The sequence below is a fragment of the Ochotona curzoniae genome, unplaced genomic scaffold (genome assembly GCF_017591425.1).
Source record: "Ochotona curzoniae isolate NIBS_2020 unplaced genomic scaffold, NIBS_Ocur_1.0 contig_3819, whole genome shotgun sequence".
NCBI lineage: Eukaryota > Metazoa > Chordata > Mammalia > Lagomorpha > Ochotonidae > Ochotona > Ochotona curzoniae.
Window position 1 is genome coordinate 4,861,367 of NW_024466004.1, and position 14,911 is coordinate 4,876,277.

Here is a 14,911-nt window from a genome sequence, read left to right on the forward strand (position 1 = left end):
AAAAACAACTGCTCTAAAACTAGAGCAGTTACTAATCTACAGAAACAGGTACTTCATGATTCATGAACCTCAACTCTCAAGCCGTTTTTGCACGATGTAGGACTGAACTCAGGCCTGGCCATCGTACCCGACACCATCCTTCACTGCCTACCTCATCCTTCCTGGTGGGCTGTGTGTGTGTGTGTGTGTGTGTGTGTGTGTGTGTGTTGGGGGGGTGTTAGGGCCTTGGGGGGAGAGGAGGGGGTACAGATGAAGGCACTGCTTTCTTTAGGGCCCCCAGAGGGTAGCCAGTTCCATTCCCAGCTCTCCTACCCTCATCCGAATCTTCCCTGCTCAATCTCTGCTGAACACCAGGTGCGGCGTCCCTGCTGACACTGTGCAGCCCCTCCCCGCCCCTGGCGCCCAGGACTTCGTGTCTGAATTCTTAGCTTCCTTTACTGAGTGGAGAATGGAAGACAGTGTCGGGAACCTGCTTCTGCAAAGGAGACAATTGAGAGGTTGTTTTTGTTTGTTTTTTGGCAGCATTGGTGACTAGAAAAGCAAAAACTGAAGCAGGAAGCCTAACAAAAAACCAAACCTGCTTCATTCCTCCCTCCAACCCATCCCACGCCATCTCCCGCCACAAAACCCTTGCAACTTGCACTTTTGGGGACAGGGGATTTAAAGGGAACAACTATGGTTAAGTGACAGTTCTAATGCATCTAAGCATCATTTGAAACAGCTTCCTATTTTAAACAGACAATCCCTTAATATCACTTTAATATCTCTGCTAGGCAGGAAGCTAGTGATTCTTCTGTGTGACAGAGTGGCCTAAGGAAAGCCAAGTACCAGCAGCTCAGAGGCTTGACTTGGAAGCAGCCTGGTACTTCACACCGCAATGTGCTGCCCAGACAATGGCATAGCACCCCTTCTGCCCCCTCAGAGACTCCCCAGGAGAATCCTCTACCCAGCCTGACATCGGGAAGTCACACGCTCACAGCCTTCCCCATGGAAGGCCCTATGTGGCTGACCGGGCTACCTAGGCTGATGGCCTCAGCAGTCCCTTGCAGGAGGAGGGGACGTTATCCCAGCTCACACTCAGTGAACCCCTTGTCATGGAGCAGAGCCCCATCCCCTTATAAGCGCCATCCGAGTCTAGCCCACTGGCTCAGCTCCTTTCTGAGCCGTGCGCCCAGCCTGCCAGGGACCTTCCGACCATCCCATCATGTCACTTTGCTGAGGGACTGGGCTCTCACGGTTTGCCCTAAGATGCACCCATCTGTCTCGATGGATGCCTGGCCTTATTCAGCCTTGCTCTCTCGATGACCGCTGCTCTCTCGGTCTCACATCTGAACTCTCCCTTGTGCCAAGAACCTAGCCCACCATCCCTGCTAACGTCTCTGTGGTGCTTAAAAAGTCCTGTGTTCAATGACGACACAACCAGGGGCCCTCTCCTCAAGGACGTAATTTTTATAAACTGTGTTGGACCCACTGAATGTCTTTTCAGAGTTTCATCGAAGGTCAAGAGAAGTTGAAGGTAAGCAGTGGCAGGTGGGGACAGCGTGCACACCTGAGTCATCTCACATTGACTGCACACTGTCCTCGCTCTGGGCCGTCCATGCTGCGGCCTCCGAAGACCACGTGGAGCCGCGTGCTAACTGCCCACGGAGGGTCTCAGCTGCAAATCGCGCTCCAGCTGCTCCGCGGTCAGCGTGCCCTGGATGGCCTCACAGCCTGGGTTAAACACCGAGTAGGCACTCTTCTCCCCCTCTCGCCTCTCTTCCGGGCCTCGGGTCCCCACGTACATCCAGTAGAACAGGGACAGGACAAAGTACACCAGGCCGAACTCCAGTTCCACGAACAGTCCCAGCAAGACTAGCCAGAGGAGAACCTTCAAGAAGGTGATGTTGGTCAGCAGAGAGTGGTCCCAGGGTTGAGGCAGAGGTGTGGGGCTGGCCGTGTCCCTCTGGGGCTCAGCCACAGCAGCAGTGGCAGCGGCAACCTGGGATACACAAACAAGCACAAGTGAGGCCACGGCGCCAGGCTCGCCATGCCGTGATCGCCACGGCGTGATCGCTCTTCCAGGGCTCAGCCCCAAGGCGCACATGGGTTCTCCTCCCATCCCGCCCCTAACCAGCCCAACAGTGCTCATAAGCCATTATTTTCGTCATCTCCTGTGATCTGGGAGGCAGACAGGACTACTGTTGCAGCACTGACCAGGCTGGACCATGCCCCTAAAGTCACACAGCTGCAGACAGGCAGGGCGGAGCCAGGTGTAAGCTCCTGGGATGGGCTCCCTCCAAGGCTCCTCTTGGGGGTCTTTATGGCGATGGGGCTGGGGGTGGTCAGGAGAAGGGTTGTGGACTTAGCAGGAGACTGGTGCACAAAGTGGCATAGGGAGCAGACAAGGGTACAGAAACGCCCCTGGCTCATCTGAAACTGGCTCTACACTCGGTTAGCCTTGGGCCATGAAAGCAGCATCTGTAGCTGTTTGTGGAATGTGACACTGAACGCTATTTTGGTGCAGAAACAAACAAAACCACCACTGCCACGTGCGTTTTCATGATGCACGTCTCTTTCCCACCGACTTGCAGAAGTCCCCTCGTACAGGCTCGGTTTGGGGAAAAGGCATTTCTCTTCCACAAGTAACCAAGCTGCTTCCCACCCTCCCAGCCCTGGTGCCTCTGGCAGGCTCTTCCACAAACCTCAGCAAAAAAATGTCACCGCAGGCGCCTTGGGCCTTGTCCCTCAGGCCACTGGGAGACCCCTCCCTGCTCACCCAAAATGAAGAGTGCTTTGTGCCCCTCACCCCAACTCACCACCACAGTGCCCTTCCTAGTGTCTACCACCCGCTGTTCGGTTCTCCTTCTGCCACCCCAAACACTGAAATGCAAATTCTAGGACAGGAGGGCTCTGCGTCTTAACCATGCAATCCCTGGGATCTTTAGCGGTAGTTACTGGGACATGGTGGACGCTGCAGGGTTTTTATTGAATGAATGATACTAAGAGAGAAGGAGACAGCTTCTAGAAGCAGGGAGGGGGTAAGTACAAACATTTCACCTGGAGAGACCGTTATCAGTGAATCCAGAAAAGCAGCAACTCCAACCAGAACGCTAAAGAGATCGCTCATCAGGGAAGGATGGGTGTTGTGGCACAGTAAGACATTGCCTACAGCGATGCAAGCATCCCCTATGAGTACCGGCTTGGGTCCCACCTGCTCCACTTCCAACCCAGCTCCCTGCTGCTGCGCCTGGGCAGGCAGTGGACCCTTGCTGCCCACAGGGGAGACCTGACGGAGTTCCATCTTCCTGACCCAGCCCTGGCCTCTTGTGCCCATTTGGAGAGGAGACCCCAATAGATGGAAGATCTCTGTCTCTCCTTCTGTGACTCTACATTTCATAGAAATTCAAAAATCACACACAAAAAAGGATCATATAGATGTGCATTATAACTGACAAAAGCCTCTTTTAATGAGAATGTTTACACTGAAGCAAACCCAGGAATGAGTGGAGGGCCATGAGCCCAGGTGGCGCTGCCTGGGAACACACAGCAATCGCTAGGCCCCCCCCGGGAACCTGTGCATCTGTGCCCTCCCTTTGGTCAGGCCAGCAGCTGTGGGGTGTTCAGGGAGGGAAGTCTGCTGGTTGGCTATTCCTCCAAGCAGCAGTCAGTCCTCGGTCAGCAAGGCTTCCCTCAAATCAGAGACTGAGCAATGAGACAGGAACTCAAGGAAAGTGCATTTAGGTGGGGCAAGGTGCTTCTGCTCCAGCACTTTGTTTTTTTCAGATAAGCAGATAGGACCGAGCTGCCATCCACTGAATCACTCTTTCAATGGCAGGACTGGGGAGCTGTGAACTCACCCCAGAAATCCCATGGCAGAGGCAAGAACCTAACTTCCTCGCAGGGTCTGTGGCCCTCTGCAGGAAGCTGGAGCCCAGACCCTCCCCAGGGGACCCCAGCAGCCCAACCAGCGTGCTTACCACGAGGCCAGAGGCCTAGCCCCACTTTAGCTTTTCAGAACTTTTTGGTTCTTATCACACTTTCTGGACATGACAGTCATTTCTCCTTTGACATGTTTTCCTACACATGCCAACTAGACAGTTTTAGGTCCCACTGTCTTTTTCTTTCTTTCTTCTTTTTCTTTATTGCTAGTGAAAACTAAAATGAAGGCTCAGATAGCAAAATTAAATTCCATCACAGGCCCAGTGTGATGGTTCAATTGGCTAATCTTCCTCCTTGCAAGAGCCAGTATCCCACACAGGTGCTTCTTTGTGTCCTGGCTACTCCACTTCCCATCCAGCTTGTGGCCTGGGAAAGCAGTAGAGAACGGCCCAAAGCCTTGGGACCCTGCACCCACGTGGGAGACCCGCAGGAAGAAGCTCCTGGCTTCGGATCGGCTCAGCTCCAGCTGTTGCCATCATTTGGAGAATTAATCAGTGGATGGAAGGTCTTTCTGTCTCTTCTCTCTATAAAACTGCCTTTCCAATAAAAATGAATCTTTTTTTTACAAATTAAATTCCTTTACATCTGATAAAACATGGCCAGAGGCATCTGTGTCTGTCCTCTAATCCAGTCTTCACCATGGGCACAACAGCAGAGGACAGCAGCACACTTTGGGGACCTGTGTATTCTACCCCCTGTCCCCCCCATTTCTAACCCTTCGCCCTCCACTGGCAGCGAGCTGGCCCCAACTGGGCTGTGAAGTCTCCTCCCAAAGCCACGCGCAGTCTGCAACTCCAGGGACCCATCAGGGCTGCCCCCGGCCGCCGGGCACCTCTCCAAGGGGCAGGCCGAGCCCGTCACGTGCAGGGCTCCAGGGCGGAGCGTCGGCCGCCGGGTGCGTCCGTCCGTCCGGGGAAGGCGCCGGTTCCGGGAGAACGAGGCCTCTGTCCTCTCACCTGAGCCAGGCCGGGCTGCCCTGGGGCGCGCGCAGCCCGCGGCTTCCACCCCAGGAGCCGCGTCAGCCAGCCCGGGGCTGCCTGGGGAGTCTCAGCTGCCTCCGAGGTCCCCGCGCTCCGGCTCGGGGTGCTGGGCTCGGCCGCCAGCCCGGCTCGTCTCCGGGACTCCCGGAACTCCGCCAGCCGCTGCTCCATGGCGCGCTTCCCCCGCCGTGCGCCTGCGCCGCCGAGCTGTGCCGCGCGTGCGCGCCGGGCCGGGCTTTGTGACGCGCTCCGGCAGTCCGCCTGCACCTGCTAGGTGGGCACGAGGCTCAGCCGGGGTTCCTCTGTTGCCCTGGCCTGCTCCGGGCTCCTCTGAAGGAGGCCCTGCCTTACTCCGTCTCACGCCGAGGCTGATAGCTCCACAGCGTGCTCAGTGCGAGCGGGGGTGGGAGGCCGTTCATCCTGGACCCCAGTGGTGAGCTCCCAAGTGGGGGCAGGTGGCTCCGAGAGGGTTAGCCACCACAGAGACATCACAAATCTCAGTTACTGCTATTGCTGTGTTAGAAATCACCTTAAAAGGAAAATAAATAAATAAAAGCTCTTAGTGGAGGCGCAACTTAAAAATAACACGAATCTTAACTATACAGCTTGATAGAATTTTATTGCATGCACCTACACAGCTACCACCCAGAGACCACTTCAGAAACTGTAAAAGCCAAACGCTAGTCACCAAATGAAGCCTTAATTATGTGTTGGCTCATGCTGTGGTTAAGTCAAGAAACTAGACGAGTAGAACGGAGGCTTCTGTTTAATTAAGGGATGCTGGCCTAGGCACTGGGGATGCTGAGGCCCACGCAGCAAATCCTGTCAGGGAAAGACTGACAAATGCATAGCCATGTACTTAGCTGGATGTCACAAGAAGAAAGGCAGGGAGTAAGAGTGGCAGAGCTACTTACTGGGAGGTGCTGGGTGGGGTCGGCTCTGAGGGAGGGAGTCCTGTGTGCGTGAGTGGCCCGGTGCAAGGAAGCATTGATGATGTAAAGATCCCGAGACTGCACATGGTGTGCTTGGCCCACCGCGAGAGCACAGGGAGGCAGCATGATGTGAGACGGAAACCAAAAGACACAGAGGGCTGAGCCCATGAAGGCTTGCAAGCCTTGGAGTGAGGATGTGATGGGAGGAAGTTGAACAGCAGGAGATGGTGTGCTGCAAGATCATTCAAAGGGTTCCCACCAGCCCCTGGAGGGGCAGCCCTGGGAGTGTACAAGAGTGGAAGAAGGAAGCCAGCTGGGAGCAAATAGGGCCGAGAGAGAGAGAGAGAGAGAGAGAGAGAGAGAGAGAGAGAGAGAGAGAGAGAGAGAGAAAGAGAGAGAGAGAGAGGCTGGTCTTGGGCTTGAGTGGTCATGCGGAGGGTTGTGAGACTTGGTCATATTCTGAATACGTTTTGAAGATGAGACCATATCTTCATGATAGGCCCATGGAATGAGTAAGGAATATAAAGACGACACATGTCTTCCATTACACTCCCTCCCCATGCACACACACACACACACACACACACACACACACACTCCCTGGTCAACCAGGAGCTTCTGTGATGCTGGGACTCTGCCATAACGAGATAATTGAGGAGAGGGACATAGGATTAACATTCGAATGTTTCATTTCGGACATGCTGCCTGTTGGACATGAAGGCAGTTACTTGGTGAACACAGATTCAAGGTAAGGTCAGGCCCCTGGGACACGCTGCATGTGTAAGGTATTTAAAATCATGAGACTAGAAGAAATCATTGAACGTGTGTGCGTGCAGAGGTGTGAGGCCTGAGTGGGATGGAGCTGGATTGTCAGAGAAGCAAGTTGTTGCACCCAGTGCCCTCTCAGGGAGAAACCACAGGAGAGGCACCTGTGTTGGCGTCCAGAGTGGCTCAGCGGCTGCTGGCGAGGACCCTGAGACGTCAGAGCTGATGGATGGCCCACACACGGGCCAGAATCCAGGCATGAGATGGTGTCAGGTTCTCGGCAGAAAACGTGGCACTTCCAAGAGGGAGAGTTTCATGAAGGAGTTAGTGACAAAGGTGTGTCGGGATAAAAGGGTCAGCAAGGGCTGGGTCACAGGAAGTGAGCCCCTAGGCCAGAGTCAACAAGAATGCAGAGGGCTTATGGGGACCCAAGGAGACCCACAGCGAAGGAGAAGCCGGGAGCCCAGGGAGCCGAGGCGAAGGCCTGGATCATGTGGAGAAGTGTGGACGGAGGACCCAAGAGGAACAGGAAGTGAGGAAGCAGGCAGGCGCTGATGTCTCGCCGGCTGGATCTGGCTCTGGCAACCTCTGGCTTGGCTCTCCATTGGCTTGCTTTCTTATTTCTCCATTATGCTTGTCTAGTTTCTTGACTCAACCACAGTATAAGCTAACACACCATTGAGGCTTCATTTTCTTATTTCTTCATTTTGTTATATTGCTAAGACTTATTTTGTCCTAGGGCTTTGGAAGCCTCTTAAAGTTCTTCTTGGAAGAGGTTGAAAGCATAAAAAGCAAAAAAGATGCATAAGACAGTCACGAGGAGTAATTCCGGCCAAACCACCTTCATTTCCTCTTTGCTTAATATTATGAAACTAGGAAATAGGGAGGGCTCCTGACAGACTTGATGTGTGAGTTTAATTAATGTTTAACATGAAATATTATATCCATGCCATAGTCCAGGTGATGTGCAGATTACATATACTTTAATGCGCGTGTGCATACCCCGTTAAAGAAAATATCTCTGTGGCCCTGTGGAATATTCAGAGTCATTGGCCCCAATGACATGCTCCTCCTTGTATCCTTTTAGTTAAAAAAGCATGCCTTAATTTTAAACTCATCAGTTCGAGTTAATTTTGTCCAAATGGAATAATGGCAACAAGGATGCAAGCAGCAGCTTGGTCTTGTAGAATGCACTCTCTTAGTACTCGGCATTGCCACAAGATGGACTATGGATTGCCATGGCAATGGCTAATCTGAGCCTGGTGAGAGCCACGTGGGCTGTGGTCACCCAGCTGACCCTCAGACCTGAAGCTTAATAGCTGAGCTGTCCAACTGAGCCCAGCTGAAATAGCTGACCCTTGGCTTATCCTAAGCTGTATGAAAATAGATGCATATTTTGTATTGCTGAAATGTTGTGTTTGGTTGGTGCACAACAAAGCTAACTAATGCATACTCACTCCTCCAGCAAAAAGAACACTTCCTTTGAAGTCCTCTGTGCATCCATATCTGACTCCTTCCTCCTGCAATCTATTAAAAGTGGTGAGGTACATTAATAGATTTTCTGTGATTAGACCACTCTCCATTCCTGGAATAAACAAACTCAGCCACTTTATAAAACACAAAACTCAAAGATATAATCAGTTTGATAATTTTTTTAAAGGAATTAATAAGATGCTTCTATCATTTTATTGTCATGGGTTATCCCTGAAATGTTTGTTTTAGAATTAGACTAGCTTGGGCCAGACTGGTAGAGTATTGGGTAAGGCATCTGCCTGCACTGCGGGCATCCCCTGTGGGCACTAGGCTGTGTCCCAAATGTTCTGTTTCTGATGCAGCTTCCTACTAATGGTCTGGGAAAAGCAGTGGAGGATGGCCAAAGTGTTTATACCCCTGCTACATGGGGAGTACCTGGATGTGGAAGTACCTGGATGTGGGAGACCTGGATGTGGGAGTAACTGGATGTGGGAGTACCTGGATGAAGCTCCTGGCTTCAGCCTTGGCTTAGGCATGGCTGTTGCAGCCATTTGGGGAGTAACTTTCAAATAAATAAAGCTTTTTGAAAAAGAATTACACTAACATGACATAAGTAGAAATATGCCTCTAATTTTCTAGTATGACCTGAGTAAAACTAGGAATGAACTGCTTCTTGAATGTTTAGTAGGACTCAGTAATAAAACAATTTGAATCTGGGGTTTTCTTCAATAAGGTAAGAAAATGGACACTACAGTTAAATGGACTCATTGTGGGCCAGTCTTACCTGGAAAGTGTTAAGAAATTAATCAGTATTAGTCCATTTTGTCTGCATTTTTAGGGGTGTCTCAAATGAAAACAGAAAAGGCAATTTATCATAGGTTCTGGTGACAAAAGCTTGGTAGAGAGGATCTATAATTATGTCTTTAGGGTAAAAAAAAAGTAAGCTGAAATGAACTTGATTTGATTTATTATGATTAAAGCATTGTCAGGGTACCCTAAGGAACGTTGCCCCCTTCTCAATGTGCATTTATCATTTTGTATGTTAGATTTTGCTTCTTAATCATTGACTTGAGAGCCATTTGTTCTGAATAGAGTTTGAAGCTTTTCCCTGACCATAGTTCAGGCAAGAGGAGCAGGAGGAGCAGCTGGTGGTTGATTTAGCTCCTACCACGAACCCCAACGTCACAACGAGAGAGGAGGCTAATGATACCCCAAATCTGCTTTGTTCTTTTTGGGCCTGTCCTGGCAGGCCAAGCACTATGCTTTATGCACCAAGGCATAGAATTTCCAGAGGGGAGAGGCCTGAAGAGAGAGACGTTTGGAGCTGGGTCTCTCAGGCTCGGCACCCTTGGCATGTGAGTACAGATCCTTCTTGGTTTTTTCTTATTCTGTTCTCTTATAGGCTGATCAGTACCATTGTGCCACCAGATGCTCTCTAGGAGGCAAATTTTCACCCAAATGAGAAGCACTGGCTGAAGGACCACACTGGCCACATAGGAGTGAGAAGGGTAAAGGCAATAGGTATTTCAGACCACTCACAGGGAAAACATACCCTGTGTGTTTCATGAATTCACTTCAAAATATGTTGTGGGACTGACGCTGTGGTGTAGTGGTTAGAGCCCACTATGCTGCAATGCTGGTTCGAGTCCTGGCTGCTCCACTCTGGGCCTGGTTTCTGCTAATGTGCCTAGAAAAGCAGCACAAGATGGCCCAAGTACTTGGGTCCCTGCACATGGGAGACCCAAAGAAGATTCTGGCTTTAGCCTGACTCAACCTTGGTCATTACAACCACTTTTGGAGTGAATCAACAGATTGATAGAAGTTGTGTGTGGCTGTCTCACCGTCTCTGTCTCTCTCTTCTAAAGAAAGAAAGAAAGAAAGAAATCTTGGTGGGGGGTGGGCAGGAAACCTGAAATGGAGTGCTTCCAGCATTGCTCAGTGGCCCTGAAAGATGAGACATTCCCAGGTGAGACTCCATCTACCTTGAGTTACTCTTACATGTCTTGGGGCAGACTGGCTCAGAAGGAATAGGAATCCTAAACTTCCCTTGATTCTTAGGGTCTGCTTGCAATAAAGTTGCATCACCTAAATTGAGTGTTCTATCTCATTGGAACAGTCCAATCAAGGTACTGTAGTAGAACTGTGAGTACTACAACAATCAGTGTGTTTTGAGCCCCTGCCAGAGACCAGAATACTTGCATATCTGGCTGCTGAATTTGAGCAAAGCTTGGGACACAGTGAGCTCGGGACTGGCAGCAGGTGTGCAGTGCTCTGCATCACATGAGGTGGTGGTGCTGTTGCCTGTATCCGCTCAGAGCTCAGTATGGTTCTACATTCTGGTGGCTTGTACCTGCAAGCATCTGAGGTCCTTCTCTGGCTGCAGAAGTAAATTGTAACAAATGCCTTGAGACAGTCCAGTTGCATTGGGGAGTTATTTCTCCTCTGCTTGAACTAGTGTTCTAGGGCCAACATGGTGTTATAGCAAGCTAAACAGCTGTCTGTAGCTCTAACATCTCATATGGGCATTGGTTAGATACCCCACTGCTTCACTTCTCATCCAGTTCCCTGCTAAGGCACCAGGGGAAGTACCAAAAAGTGGCCCAAGTGCTTGGGCTCTTGCCACCTGTCATCTGTGTGGGAGACCCAGAGAAGCTTCTGGCTTCTGGCTCCTTGCTCCAGAACAGCCAAGCTCCAGCCAATTGTGGCCATTTAGGGAGAGAACCAGTGAACGGATGATCTGTTTTTTCTTATCCCTGTAACTCTTTCTTTCAAACAAGTACCTGCCCCCTCCCCAACACCCCTTTCTGCCACCCCCTCCCCCTTCAAAGCAACCATCTCCGAATATCCCTGGCCTTGGCCCTGGGACCATATCAGTCTAAAGCTATCTTGACAAGACTGTGAAATGCCCTCCATCCCTCTAGTGTAGCTCCCTTTCTGCAAGCAAGTCCAGGGGCCTTACTTAGGACTTGCATGGGTCTTAGCTCTTCTTGCAAGGAGATACTGAGATAAAGATTGGAAAGCAAGAAGCTTATTGGTAAAGTGATCCCAACCAAGAGCAGGAAGTGAGACTGGCATGGAAAAGAAGGTGACACAGGTACATTAATGAGCAGGTACTGCGCTGGGCAACCTAAGCTCATTCCTGCTGAGTGTGAAACACATTGCAGTGAACTCTTCACAAGAAGTGAATGGACCCACTAACTTTCATCCGAAATTGGTGGAATATTATTTAGTTTCTCTTTTTTAGATTTACTTTTTATTGATTTGAAAGGCAAAGTTACAGACAGAGGAGGAAAGACAAAAAAGGGACTCTTCCGTACATTTTTTTTAACTTCCCAAATGGGTTCAACAGGCAAGACTGGGACAAGCAAAAGCCAGGAGTCTGGAGCTTCCCTCAGGTCTCCCACATAGGCATAGATACCCAGGCATCTATGGGGAGCTGGATGGGAAGACCATTAACGGGGAGCTGGATGGGAAGACCTAAGCAAGGCCCCCTGAACTTGCTTACAGAAAGGGAGCTACACTAGAGGGATGGAGGGTATTTCACGGCCTTATCAGCACAGATTTAGACTGACATGGTCTCAGGACCAAGGCCAGGGATATTTGGAGATGGTTTCTTTTTGGGGGGTGGTGGTGGCAGAAGTGGTTGCTAGAGGGAGGAGCAGGTACTTGTTTGAAAGAAAGAGTTACAGGGATCTTCCATTCACTGGTTCTCTCCCCAAATGGCCACAATGGGCTGGAGCTTGGCTGTTCTGGAGCAAGGAGCCAGAAGCCAGAAACTTCTCTGGGTCTCCCACACAGATGACAGGTGGCAAGAGCCCAAGCACTTGGGCCACTTTTTGGTACTTCCCCTGGTGCCTTAGCAGGGAACTGGATGAGAAGAGGAGCAACAGGGACTCAGGCTGACATCCAGCTTGGATGCCACCACCACAGACAGTGGCTTTACCCATTTGGCCACAGTGTGCCTGCAAATTAATTTCTTTCTGTTTTTCTTTCTTCTTTCTTTCTTTCTTTCTTTCTTTCTTTCTTTCTTTCTTTCTTTCTTTCTTTCTTTCTTTCTTTCTTTCTTTCTTTCTTTCTTTCTTTCTTTCTTCTTTTCTTTCGATATATTTATTTTATTGCAAAGTCAAATACACAGAGAGGAGGAGAGACAGAGAGGAAGATCTCCCATCTGATGATTCACTCCTCAAGAGGCCACAACTGCCAGAGCTGAGCTGATCTGAAGCCAGGAGCCTCTTCCAGGTCTTCCATGCGGGTGCAGAGTCCCAAGGCTTTGGGCCATCCTCGACTGCCCTCCCAGGCCACAAGCAGGGAGCTGGATGGGAAGCAGAGCTATCAAGATTAGAACCAGTATCCATACTAGATCCTGGCATGTGCAAGATGAAGACTTCAGTCATGAGGCTACTGCACCAGGCCCCACCTGTAAGTTTCTTTAAGCCAAATAAGGAAGAGGTTCGGGGAATACTGGACTTCAACAGACTCAGCATGTCCAGGATGGCTTCTGGGAAGCTGGCCTCCCTCTGGAGAAGTCAGAAAGAGTGACTGAGGCAGGCATTCTACAATTCTGTCCTCTAGAGACTTAGAAATATCTGTGTACTAAACCCTGGGCCGCGTTCTGCAGACTCAGAGATGACTGAGATACAGTGCTAATCCTTAGGAGCTGGAGGTTTAGCCAAACAGCAGATTTGTTCTAACAATGCAGAGATCCGAGGGCGGAGGACGGATTATAATTTCGGCCGGGGAGGAGTTCAACTCCTGCAGATTTTAAGAGGCCCTGGCCCAGGGAGGACATTACTGCAGGCAGGAAACAACCCTTTCCATTTTTTGTAGTTTTGCTTTGCATTTGCATGGGAGGTATTGCTTCATACTTGCCCTTCCTCAGCCTGCACTTGGCTCGGAAGTCACACCTGCTTTTCCTGACAGCTACTGCTGGTCAGATTATTGCCTTTCACTTTTTTATGTGCCTCCCATGCCCCACGCACCCCCAACTACAGTCATCTCATGCTCCCCAAGAGCCCAGGAGTCTTCGCTGTTTTTCCCACTCTGGCCTGGCCGCTGTTCTCTTCTGTTACTCCCTAATTTCCTCCAGCTTCCAAGGTCTCAAGTTGTGACAACTCCCTGCCCACCTAACTTGCCAGTTCTACTGTGCTGAGCTCTGAGGCACAAAGAAGCACCTCCTGTGGCTCCCTGAGGTCAGATGAGCTGACAAAGCCCGCTGATCCGCCACTAGGATCATCTGTGTGTAAAATCTATCTCCAAACTCTCCCTGAAGCTAAATTGGGGAAGAATCTCTTTGCACTTGACAGTGCACATGAAGAAAGCGATGAGGTGTTATGTTGTTCATGGTTATACATAAAGGTAAAATTGGAAGGCAAGCTTGTGTCCTTTAAAATCCTTGGAAAGAAATGAAATGTTGTACTAAAATGCATGTACCTCCACCCAAAGCAGCATATTTCCTGGCTCTTGACAAGAATTGGCAGTTCAACCAGCTCCCTGGAAATTTCTGTTTCAGCCCTTGCATCTCCCTTTGCCATTGACCTTCTGTTGTCTTTCCTAAGTTTGAGGCTCAGAAGGACTCATCTTTCATTCTAGGAGCAGTAGCCATTCCTGATGCTCAAAGGCAAAACGGCCCGTTCTGCATGACTTAGCTGCAGGAACCGTGCTGTGGCCTGGGCTGTGCCTCTGCTCCACTGGCAGCAGTGTGGCTGGTAGTCACGGCAGCACCCTGCGCATCGGGCAGCCATCACTGCAGTCTGCAGTGAGAGGGGTGTGATGGAGGGCGAGCGAGGTGACTCACGCCCAATGCCCAGCCGACTTCCAGCTGTTGCTGTTGCTTTTTCTAAATTTGGTTCCTACAGAGATTTTTACTTTTGAGTTCACACATTAAAAAAATATTTTTAAACCTTGAGGACCAACTGACTCAATATTTGCTGGAATCCTAATAGTAACTGACCTTTGTGGAGTGACTAATGTTTTCCAGGTGATGTTACTCACCTGACAATTTCTACATACTTTAATTTGCTCAACAGCCCTTCAGAAAGCCACCTGAATAGGGATTACCTAATATTGATACCACACAGCAAGCAACTGGCATGGCTGCTTTCAAATACCCCCAAAACTGGTTGGAGGAATTGCTATGGAACCCCAAACTGGGTCCACTTGCCTGTGCAGCAAGCCAGTCATTGACATTAGGGTGATGGGGAAAAAGCAGGTATTTGTTGCAAAGCACAGATCAGTGAGTCAGGCAGCTACTGCTCCACTCCCAGACTCCCCAAGGAAGTCAAGGAAATTGATTTAAAACATATATATATATATATATATATATATATATGTTTTAAACATATATAAATATATATATATTTATATATATATATATATTCATTTATTTTACTTGGAAGAGTTCGAGGGGAAGTGAGAGAGGAAGAGACAGAGGGAGAAACATATATATATATATACATATATATATATAAGTTTATTTTACTTGAAAGTGTTAGAAACACAGAGGGAGTGACAGAGAGAGAAACAGCAAGAGAGCTGGTTCACTCCCCAAATGGGTACAGCAGTTGGAGCTTACCCTCCCTAAAGCCAGGATTAAGAGCTTCCTCTGGATCATCCGCATGGGCCCAGGGTCCCAGGGCCATCTTCCACTGCTTTCCCAGGTTCATTAGCAGGGAACTGGACCAGAGGTGTTTTAACCACGACTTGAATCAGCACCTGTATTGGATGTTGGCGCTGCAGGTAGAGGATCGGCCTGCATGTCACTGCACTGGCCCCTTCAGCAGGAATTTTATAGATTAAAGTTGGACACAAGGAGTATTTGACCAGTTCCCATGTGTGGCTCTG

The 14,911-nt window shown here is 49.9% G+C and overlaps 1 protein-coding gene across 2 annotated transcripts; it reads right to left on the reverse strand.

Annotated features, from left to right (window-relative positions):
• Positions 1–728: 728 nt before the first annotated feature.
• SAYSD1 (SAYSVFN motif domain containing 1) lies at positions 729–5,072 on the reverse strand. 2 transcript variants are annotated; one of them, XM_040982965.1, is made up of 3 exons: positions 4,859–5,072; positions 4,672–4,675; positions 729–1,943 (listed from the first exon to the last, which is right to left on the reverse strand). In XM_040982965.1, the coding sequence occupies exons 1-3, from the start codon at positions 5,070–5,072 to the stop codon at positions 1,634–1,636; spliced, it is 528 nt and encodes a 175-aa protein (XP_040838899.1). In that variant the 3' UTR covers positions 729–1,633. The 2 variants fall into 2 exon arrangements, with proteins under 2 accessions (XP_040838899.1, XP_040838898.1); XM_040982964.1 differs by lacking the exon at positions 4,672–4,675 and having other exon boundaries at positions 729–1,981; positions 4,878–5,072.
• Positions 5,073–14,911: the final 9,839 nt, after the last annotated feature.

What these genes read in the sequence shown, in the direction of transcription:
- SAYSD1 (XM_040982964.1), bottom strand. Translation starts at nt 5,072, where the DNA reads ATGGAGCAGCGGCTGGCGGAGTTCCGGGAGTCCCGGAGACGAGCCGGG. An exon ending in GGCAGCCCGGCCTGGCTCAG is followed by an intron (nt 1,982 to 4,877) that starts GTGAGAGGACAG and finishes TGTGTATCCCAG; the next exon opens with GTTGCCGCTGCCACTGCTGC.